This window comes from Takifugu rubripes, chromosome 17, assembly GCF_901000725.2.
Source record: "Takifugu rubripes chromosome 17, fTakRub1.2, whole genome shotgun sequence".
Classification (NCBI taxonomy): Eukaryota; Metazoa; Chordata; class Actinopteri; order Tetraodontiformes; family Tetraodontidae; genus Takifugu; species Takifugu rubripes.
Window position 1 is genome coordinate 6,162,073 of NC_042301.1, and position 10,524 is coordinate 6,172,596.

A 10,524-nucleotide genomic window follows, 5' to 3' on the forward strand; every position below is an offset into this window, starting at 1 on the left:
CGCAGTAGCCACTGAAGATGTTTGGGCCACTGATTTACGTGCACTCTCTCCGGAGTCAGTAGTGTCACAAAATGAACTTAGAGCCCTCTCACCTGATTCCCCCATTCCTCAATTTGGATCTGGCCATGTTGACTGTGATGGACATTTGTCACATGAACGTTCATTTACTCCAGAATCCGCATGTTCTGACTGGGAGGGTGTTTTTTTGAACACAACACATATGCCCCCAGCATCAGATGAGGACATCGCAGTATCCACCGAAGATGGTTGGGCCATTCAGTTCAGTGCGCTGTCTCCGGAGTCATTATTGTCACAAAATGACTATAGAGCCCTCTCGCCTGATTCCCCTATTCCTCAATTTGGATCTTGCCATGTTGACTGTGATGGACATTTGTCACATGAACGTTCATTTACCCCAGAATCAGCATGTTCTGACTGGGAAGGTATGGATGTGTGTCTGGGATTCCTGTTTGAAGAAGCCAGACCAGATTCCCCTCAGTCTGTACTGTCAGACTTTGAACTGGATAGGTTGTTTGGTAGTAGGACACTGTCCCCAGAATCTGTGTCTTCTGAGTCATTCTTGCTTCAAGACGCGATGGACGCCATCCGGCCATCCTCTCCAGCTTCGCTTGCATCAGTTGAGGAACACGATTTCTCCTCTGTCCTAACACGGGACCCTGTCAATGAGCAACGCTGTAGTTATTACTTGCACTTGTCTGAAGGTAGATCAGAGTCACCTCTGTCAACGTTGTCAGACATTGAATATACTGAATTTTGTCTGGAAGAACTAACTGACAACAACCGACCAGATTCACCAGATTCATTCTGTGAACATATTGAGGCCAAGCGAACATGTGCATCTGATTTAGAGTCCCCAGTTATAACAGCAGTGAGACCTCTTACATATGCAGATGTTGTACGAGGCATTAGATCAGAAAACCTTGCAGGTTCACTTTTGAACACCACACGTGTGACGCCATCGTCAGATGAGGACCTCGCAGTAGCCACTGAAGATGTTTTGGCCACTGATTTACGTGCACTCTCTCCGGAGTCAGTAGTGTCACAAAATGAACTTAGAGCCCTCTCACCTGATTCCCCCATTCCTCAATTTGGATCTGGCCATGTTGACTGTGATGGACATTTGTCACATGAACGTTCATTTACTCCAGAATCTGCATGTTCTGACTGGGAGGGTGTTTTTTTGAACACAACACATATGCCCCCAGCATCAGATGAGGACATCGCAGTATCCACCGAAGATGTTTGGGCCACTGATTTACGTGCACTCTCTCCGGAGTCAGTAGTGTCACAAAATGAACTTAGAGTCCTCTCGCCTGATTCCCCCATTCCTCAATTTGGATCTGGCCATGTTGACTGTGATGGACATTTGTCACATGAACGTTCATTTACTCCAGAATCATCATGTTCTGACTGGGAAGGTATGGATGTGTGTCTGGGATTCCTGTTTGAAGAAGCCAGACCAGATTCCCCTCAGTCTGTATTGTCAGACTTTGAACTGGATAGGTTGTTTGGTAGTAGGACACTGTCCCCAGAATCTGTGTCTTCTGAGTCAATCTTGCTTCAAGACGCGATGGACGACATTCGGCCATCCTCTCCAGCTTCGGTTGCATCAGTTGAGGAACACGATTTCTCCTCTGTCCTAACACGGGACCCTGTCAATGAGCAACACTGTAGTTATTACTTGCACTTGTCTGAAGGTAGATCAGAGTCACCTCTGTCAACGTTGTCAGACATTGAATATACTGAATTTTGTCTGGAAGAACTAACTGACAACAACCGACCAGATTCACGAGATTCATTCTGTGAACATATTGAGGCCAAGCGAACATGTGCATCTGATTTAGAGTCCCCAGTTATAACAGCAGTGAGACCTCTTACATATGCAGATGTTGTACGAGGCATTAGATTAGAAAACAATGTAGATCAACTGCAAACCTTTCATTTATTATGTCGTAAAGATTTTTCATTTTGTGCTGATAACCTTTATTTGGATGCCCTCTTTGACCACACCAGACCAGATTCCCCACAGTCAGCTTCATCAGAATTTGACCTGTCAGATGTTGAGTATTCCAGCTTTTGTCTTGATGAATTATTTGACAATAACCGAGCAGATACACCAGATTCTGTCTCTGTACAGACTGGATTTACATTGCTTGATGACCAAACCACTACTCATATCCATGAAAAAGATTCATTTTTATTTTCAATACCTCAGTCACAGCAACTACCTGTGAAACCTAATCTGGTATCTTTCTGTCAACCTCATATATCACATTTGTATGATCCAATGTACAAGCATCTATATTTGCAAACACAACAGCAAAAATACTTTGATCCTACCAGTTTTTCAATGATTTCTTATAGTTTATCACCCAATGACTTCAGAGTCAGTAATATGGGGCCATTGGGCACTGATTTTATTGGTAATCTTTCACCAACATCACAAAGTGATTCTGGAATTTCAAGGTTTGAAACAGCTGAAACTCTGTCCACTGGGCCGTCTCAACATGCAATAGATCGTGAATGTCTCGAAAGTCTGTCAGTATCTGAGTCCAATCTTCCCTCACCTGATGGATTAGATCCAAGTGACTATACATTTTCATGCTCATCTGCTGAAGAAAGGCCACCCTCTCCAGAATCCCATGCCTCATTTGATGAGTTCACTGCCCTGACTCCTGATTCTCAGATTCCCATGTTTGACAATCAGCTCTTCGACTACATTGATTCGATGGATTCCAGATCAGTTTCTTTGAAAAGAGATACAAGTTCACTTCTTGATGTCTTCAATGAAGACAGGCCAGATTCTCCCGAGTCACTTGTGTTTGACTTTCCTGAATCTTACAGCGACATACCGTGTGATGATGCGCGGTCATTTGTTGACCACTGGCTGTCCGAATTAAAACCGTCTGATCCCCAGGTTGCCGAATCAGTTGGAAATTTAGTTGAAGACATAACAGAAGAGACCAATAATCTGGACAACACAATTAAACAGAAGACAGGCCCAACAGGTCTAATGGGATGCATGTGATCCTTCTATAGAAATAACTTTAGCTTCGTTAAAACCATTTTGGTCAGTGTTTCATTACAATATTTTTCCATATGATTGTTTTGCTGTGTGTCAGTAAAAAAACACGCCATCACCTGCTGTGATGTGACAGCTAGTTTTGACAGTGTTAGTTGTGTAGAGACTGACCCCCCTAAATGGCTGCAGCCCTCCCTACAGCTGGCCCTGGTTTAGATCTTGCTACAGTTCTTGCTGCCCATATTTCCTTTCTCACGCTACTGTATCAACTGATACTTTAAAAGCCCCACTGCAGATGTGTAATTATCTATTGCACATCGAGGCTCAATAAGAACAATTGAATAAGAGCAGACACTAGCAGAGGGGGAAGGATGTGTTATCTTTTTCTTGTGCCAGAAACTTCCAGATTGGTCACTTCCATTACCAAAGACAGCATTGACTCTGATTGCGGTCAAGGTTTTTGCTGTGTGGAACCCGAATTGAATGATTGGCAGGGCTGACTCATTTATAGGAGGCAAAATGCCGTGCCCAAATGATCAGAATAGTTTTAACGAAGTTAATTAGCAAATGCTAAAAAAAAAAAAAAAAAAACTTTACTGTTTTACTTGTTCCTGCAGTCCCAGTGTTCCAGTGTTGATCTTATAAAATCTTTTACTGCTTTTGCGTTGCTATAGTTAAGTAATGTTGAGTCACATGTTATGCTAAAACTAAAATTAAATGTCACCATGCTGTCTGGCTGGAAGATACAAACACACATGCACACACACAAAGCAAGCAAAGAGATGATCGATGAAATGAAGACCATCTGTACGCGAACCTGCTGTACCTGTTAAAGATGACTGCGATGGCCCAGTTTGGGCTACAGTCCTTGGTGTCGGTAAGACAGCAACAAGCGCTTGCTCCTCAGTGAATGCTGTGTTGCTCTTAATATGATAAACATGGCAGCTCCTGAAATGTGAATGGAGATGAAGCTTGTACTAATCATGAAAACACCCTGGCATGTTAGGACAATAGAAAATTATAGCTAGTAGCTTTGTTGGAACGATTTTTTAAATAATCCTCATAAACTGGTTTTGCTTTGGACCTAATAGATAAAATAATTAATTAAAAATGATATTATCTATTCTTTATAGTATATGTTATCACCCTCACCTACAGCCTACATCATTTACTTTCTGTTTGTAAGCAACCAGGAGTTTATCTAAATCACAGAAACAAATCTCAATGTAACTGGACTGGTCTGTTCTTTTAAACCAGCCTGCTGGTTTTGTTAACAGCCAATGATGTTATTTCATTATAAGGATTTATTTTACGAGGGAGGTACTGTGGCACCTGTTTTGACAGGGAAGCAAATGGCTATATTATGGTCATGCATGACTTCATAGATCAAATCCAGAGTTTCAGTGAAGTTCACTTGGCCCTTCTGTCATGTTTGCAATTTATCTTGGTTGTGATATTAAATACCATCTATTTAAGCTACAGCAGGAACTCTGTCTCCTCAGATGGCCTGTTAGAAATGTGTGTTATTTTAAAGGTCACATTTATAACAAAGCAACAAACCAGTTCAAGTGGGCTTCAAGTGAATTTCCGTATTTGAAACATTCGACCAGGAATGTGAAAGATGCACGTTTTGTTTTGCTTTGTTTTTATTTCACATGTAATCACCAATCACCAGATTTACAGATATTCCACTTCATTCTATCATTTTTTGCAGGAATCAACATCTTCCAAGACAAATCAGTCACAAACCACAACGCAAAAAACTATTCCTTCCACAGAAGCTCAGGGTTTTTCAGCGGAGGAACACTCAGATACACAAAGTAGAGAATTAACAAGCGTATTTGACCCAAATACAACAAAATCCAAAGTTTTATTGAGGGAGGGAAGCAGCTCACCTCCACAGACATGTGGAAGGTTGTCTGGTGTGAGCTCAGCGATCCCAGTCTCATCCTGTCAAGACAATCATATTGAGCAAGACTTTGCTTCCACAGGGTCCATTTCAATGTCACCAGAATCTGGGTCCACTCAGTCTTCTGTGCTGTTGTCAGGTCGTGAAATGCAGCTTGTGTTTAATCCAGAGGTGTTGCGCAACAGAGAATTTAGTGATGAAAGTCCCAGAAATGAACAGATTAACACATGTAGTGATGCTGAAGATACCCCAATGCTGAACATGGCATCTGCTGCACCGCTGGGGGAAGATAAGGAAAAGCCATTGACACAGTGTGAATTGATGTTCAGTCAAGATGACTCTGAAGAAGCCAGAGTGGCACCTGAGGTAATGGAAATCTGTGATAGGGCCATTGATGATCCTGGATCCCCAACCGAGTTTGTTCAAGTTCCTGAATCTCCACATAGATTCTATGAAGTGTCACCATCACTGAACTCAGAATTTAATTTGGGGTCCAGTCAATGTGATGATCACCACACCGAGCAGCTTTCCTCACTACATCCGGAAGGGGACGCAAACACTGATCAACATCTGGCACATCTTCCCCAGGAAGATTCTACAAATGAAATTTTTCAAATGAATGAATTGGACACAGAGGCGTGCTGTTATTACTTAGAGCGTGTGTCAGAAGAAGTGTCACCAGTGAATACCCTGGATCAAAGCACACATTGCAAGGAAGTCTCGAGTGTTGACACCATTCAGAGTGAAGATATTTCGTCTCAGTCTCTTTCTGATGCCACTCCAGACACAGTTACTTCTGTAAGACATTTTAGCTTTGAGGAATTGGTGTTAGGCCCCTTCTTGGGTCCTCCTCCAATAGACACAGACTACTTTGGCCCATCAGTTACTACAAAACCAGAGATGACTTTGTCAAATTCAGAAGAAGCTCACAGCAGCACTCTTGGACCAGTGGACACAGTCTCTTCTTCCAGAAGCACCTCTGAATATACAGAGGTTGAGCACAGAGCTACAGGCAGTCCAGTGTGTGACTACTCAGACCCGGAGGGTTACTTTGACTGCAAACAGGTGGCGTCTGATTTTTCAGAGCCTGAGCCCGATCAGCCAAATCCATGTAATCGTCTCTACTCGTTTGGATTGCCAGAAAAGCCAGCAGGCCAAGTCCTGCTGTCCTCTGAAAGTGAAGATTATGAGGATGCTCCTTTTGTCCTTGAGCCTCCTCATGATGGACACATGGGCAGTGAAGACATACCGCACCCTTCAGAACCATCGGATGATGAATTCACCTTGTGCGAAGCTTCACAACCACACAGCAGCACTGACAATTATCGGACAAGGGTAAGACGAGCAATTGACATCGAGCAAAGGTGAAATCTGCAAGCTTTTCCCAAAAAAGGAATGGCCGCTAACCCTCTAGATGGATTCTGCAATTCCTTATTACCCTACCTGACTCAGCATGCTACTTTGCTTTTCAGATCAGCTTGGAAATTCACATTTATTAACAAAAGCTCGAAGCAAATGGATTGTTCATTTCAGTCTTCGCATGTGTGATCTTTCTTATATGTATGTCGATTTGCAGAGTGCTATCTTGTACTTTCCACTGTAAATAACCATCAAAATAGCTTTACAGCAGTGGAAAGTGCATCATATTACTTTGCCTCATGATATGCTGCCAACATTAATGTCATAGTGTGATTCTTTCATTTGAACGTTGATTTTTTTTTTTCTTTTGGCCGGTCAGGAGATCAACGCAGAGCTCGGATCACTGTCAGAAAGTTCAGATGATGATTTTTTTACCAGCAGGATAGTGCGAAGGAGAGTTTTCATCCAGGTATCTAATGGAGCATGATTGGTGGAGGGTGCGACTCTAATCCAGCACTATTTTCACATTATAACTACGTGACTAAAAGGGTGGAATAAAGGAACAATTTGAAGGTTCTTTTGGGGATGATGAGAGAATCTTGAACTCTTGGAGAATCGTGCACACATGGCTGAACCTCCTGGTGGCGTTTTTAACTTTTATTTCTCCTGAGAATGCAAATTTGTTTCACCTATCCTGAAAAAAAGACTAACAATGAACGACTGTGCAACTCCTTCTGCCCTTTAAGGTTGATTTGAGTTTTATTTTTAACTCTACTTCTCCTGGCGTTTTTCTGCCTTCTTTCCTTTGTAGGCTGATGATTTGGCTGATCTTCCAACACAATCAGTGACAGAAGAAAAGTACAGGGATGAAAATGGACACATTGTTGTCAAGAAGGTACAGTTAATCTTACAGAATCTCTCACGTACACACCAGTTTTACTACTTTAACTTTATTTAGTAAACATACAATTGAGCAAAAACAAAAAAATGATTGTTTTGTTGACTGCATGAAACCTTTTCATCCAACAATTTCACGTGTGATCTCTTCAGATTACCCGTAAAATTATTCGGAAGTGTGTTTCTGCGGATGGCATGGAAAGTGAAGAGGTATCATTTGGAGGAGATGCCCAGGTGTCCGTCACTGCACAAGAAGGGGATGGACACTCTAAAGTGGTGAAAAGGACTGTCCTCAAGAGTGAGGGGGGACACACAGAGGTGCGGCTCATATCTGTGGTCGTCAGTAAATGACGTGTGTGTTAGTGCAGTTAGTTGTCTTAAGTTCAAAAAACAAAAATAAATATGTTCTTCTGATCTAGGTGACGTTTACTGAAAGCAAAGGTTTTGCCTCTTCAAGACAAGAGGCAGCGGACGAGCTTAAGATCAGTCGTGTTGAAAGGTCCGTAGTGGTGGAGGGTAAAAGGACGCTGACACACCCGGGGGATCAGTCGTCGACTTCTGACCTTCCCTCAGATTGTGACAACTTCAAACAGGTTTGAGAGAAAATCTAGTCTTTGTCTTTTTATGTCCACACCTTCCAGCTCTATCACGTCTTCACCGTTTCCTCGTTCCATCAGCATTGTGTTCTTTTCCATTCACCAGGCACTAGTGCACATAGGTGGGTGTAGTAGAATAGAGCGCCCTCGTGTGGTAGGGATGGGAACTGTTAAAGAAGCTGGAACTGTGGTCAGGAGGTGTGTGAGAGACGACGGATGGTGGGACTGCAGCATCAATTTACAACCCTAACAAATGTTTCACTAATGTTGACAAATGTTTAGCAGAAGCCACTAATTCCTAATGTGGCTCAGCACGAATATGTGTCCCACACTTTGATGGGCAAGTTTGCACGTCAATGGTTTTAATAGGGTTTTAATTTTGATATTTGTTTGTCTTTTATTAACTTGCATTATTTTTCTATTTAACTTCTTGCGATGAACCCTCCGACACCAAAACGTTCAAGTCTTTGGAAACATGTTTTCATTTCTTTAACATGCTAACATTTTATACAGTTGTGTATTTGAAATTTTTTAATGTTTTATACTTTAGTAGAACCAGTGTTTGTTTCCTGTGCATTGAACTGTCTCCTCCACTTCGGCAGGGCCCACGTGCATAAAGGCAGCACCCTGAGAGGAGCAGTGGTGAAAGGAGCTGGGCAGCGCAAACGGGCCTCTATCGAGCACACGGACAAATCCAGAAAGAGGCCGAAAGGTGATCTCCAGCAGCATCTCCAACAGTTCTTTCACCACTACTGCCAAGAAGAGAAGGAGAGCAATGATGAGGAGGCGAAAGAGTAGAAGAATGTGTAAAACAAAGTAACTGTCCCCAAACCCCTGGCTTTGTCCAGGCTAAAATTTCCCTTAAACCTATGCATTAGCCACATGCAATCCCTGCGTTCACCGCAGCACCTCACTCACCTCTACCACAGTCTTCCCAATTAAGCCCTTCCAGATTAACTTTTGTTTGAGGTTCCCAACAAACTTCTCTGGCTTGAATGACCGACTTGGGTTTTTCGTTTCACATCCTGGGGTTGTTTGACTTGTGACCAAAGAAGGCTTTCTGCTGTTTTCCTGATTCATTTTTTGTGTAACCAGCTTTCTTTGATATGTTTGTCTTCATACTGTGGTAGAACAGCAGGAACAAGGAACCACAGCAACACCATTCAGTCGAAGATGCTTGTAAACCTCCTGAAGGTACAGAACATTTTACCCACAAAATGCTCTGAGGAAGAGCTCAGGCTGACGGGTGGTTTTGCTGCTCACATTTTTCTCAGATGTACTTTGGAAAAAAAAAGACAAACAGTTTCTTTCACTCTACTACCGTAATCTTGATTCAGGTTTTACAGACTGTCTCACTCACTCTAACTGCTGCTGCCTCTGTGTTTTGTGTAAGCTCTGTATAATCTGTCTTAAAATGATATATAAGATGTATATTATCTAGTCATCAGTAGGCTGGGAATCCATAATCAACCACATGAAGTAAAGCAGGCATGACTAATCAACATCCGTCATTATGATCCTTGCTTTGATTGCTTTGTAGTTGTAGGGATTGTACCTCTGTCTCTCTCTCACTTTCACACAGCATCTGTTGTAATTGTTTTTGTCTTTAATTGTTGCTCACCCTGTAAAAATGTTTAATGTTTGAGTGAGATACTGTTTGAATGTTTTCATGCATGTTTTTCATTGCTGCTGTGCTGCGAGTAGCTGGAGGTTTACGCCCATGTTATTAACTGTATTTTATGTTTTACGGTTCTTGTTTTTTGTGTGTGTGTATGTGTGTGTGTGTGTGTGTGTGCGTGCGTGCGTGCGTGTGTGTGTGTGTCTGTGTTTTTAGTTCACTCGAAGGAATAAAAAAAAACCTTGAATGTCATTGAGAGGTATCAGAATTTACCAAGTGGATTATATCGATTTTGGGAAGAAACATTCAGAGTTTTAAAGTGATGGTATTTTTGCTGTATTTATTGTTTTAATCTTGAGGGTTTTTGAATCATTTAGGACCAGGTGTGTGTTTGTGTGTGTGTGTGTGTGTGTGTGTGTGTGTGTGTGTCTATGGTATGAAATACCTTTTTTTGTCGACAAAGAAAAAAATGTATTCCACACAAACTGCAAATGCACTCCTGAATGTCAGGAGGAAACACCTCCACGCTTTTCTCCTCACAGCATATGAGAACAGGCTCATTTTGGCAATGACAAATACAAGATACTGCTACACCAGACACACATGAGGCAGACTGATAGCTTAAATGTGCTATTATTTACTGTTACGAGCTTCACTACTGTGTGTATCTACATTTAATGTATTTATTTAGCGCTCACCATTGATTTTATTATTTAGAAAATGTAAAATGCAAACTAGTGGAAGTTCACTGTGACTGGTATGCTTTTAATTTGGAGAAAAAAAATCTGCATCCTCTTTCGGTGATGATGACAGTTATATACATATACAGTGCATATATGAATATCTAAGGGCATGACTTACTGTATCAAAATTCAAAAAGAAAAAAATGGCTGCAGTGTGTCTATTGCTGATAGAGAATAAAAGTATACAAATGTGATATTTGTGCACTTGTTTTTCCACCTTATACAGTATAAGTCCTTAAACTGCAAAATTAAGCGTCAACTTTTCGACGACCTCAACCTCAAGAGCATATGGTGAGCGGTGCTGCCCCCGTTTGGACGCTACAGGTACTACAGTGATACAAACTATAGCAAATATAAGA

General features: G+C 41.8%; 1 protein-coding gene across 5 annotated transcripts in view; it reads left to right on the forward strand.

Annotated features, from left to right (window-relative positions):
• LOC101064954 (ankyrin-2-like) overlaps positions 1–10,359 on the forward strand; it is a 65,852-nt gene extending 55,493 nt beyond the window's left edge. For all 5 annotated transcript variants that reach the window (XM_029850627.1, XM_029850623.1, XM_029850624.1 and 2 more), the window contains 7 exons: positions 4,758–6,287; positions 6,691–6,780; positions 7,123–7,206; positions 7,362–7,526; positions 7,628–7,801; positions 7,911–8,002; positions 8,407–10,359. In XM_029850627.1, the coding sequence (XP_029706487.1) occupies positions 4,758–6,287; positions 6,691–6,780; positions 7,123–7,206; positions 7,362–7,526; positions 7,628–7,801; positions 7,911–8,002; positions 8,407–8,602 (2,331 nt within the window). In that variant the 3' untranslated portion in view covers positions 8,603–10,359. The remainder of the gene's footprint in view (positions 1–4,757; positions 6,288–6,690; positions 6,781–7,122; positions 7,207–7,361; positions 7,527–7,627; positions 7,802–7,910; positions 8,003–8,406) is intronic.
• Positions 10,360–10,524: the final 165 nt, after the last annotated feature.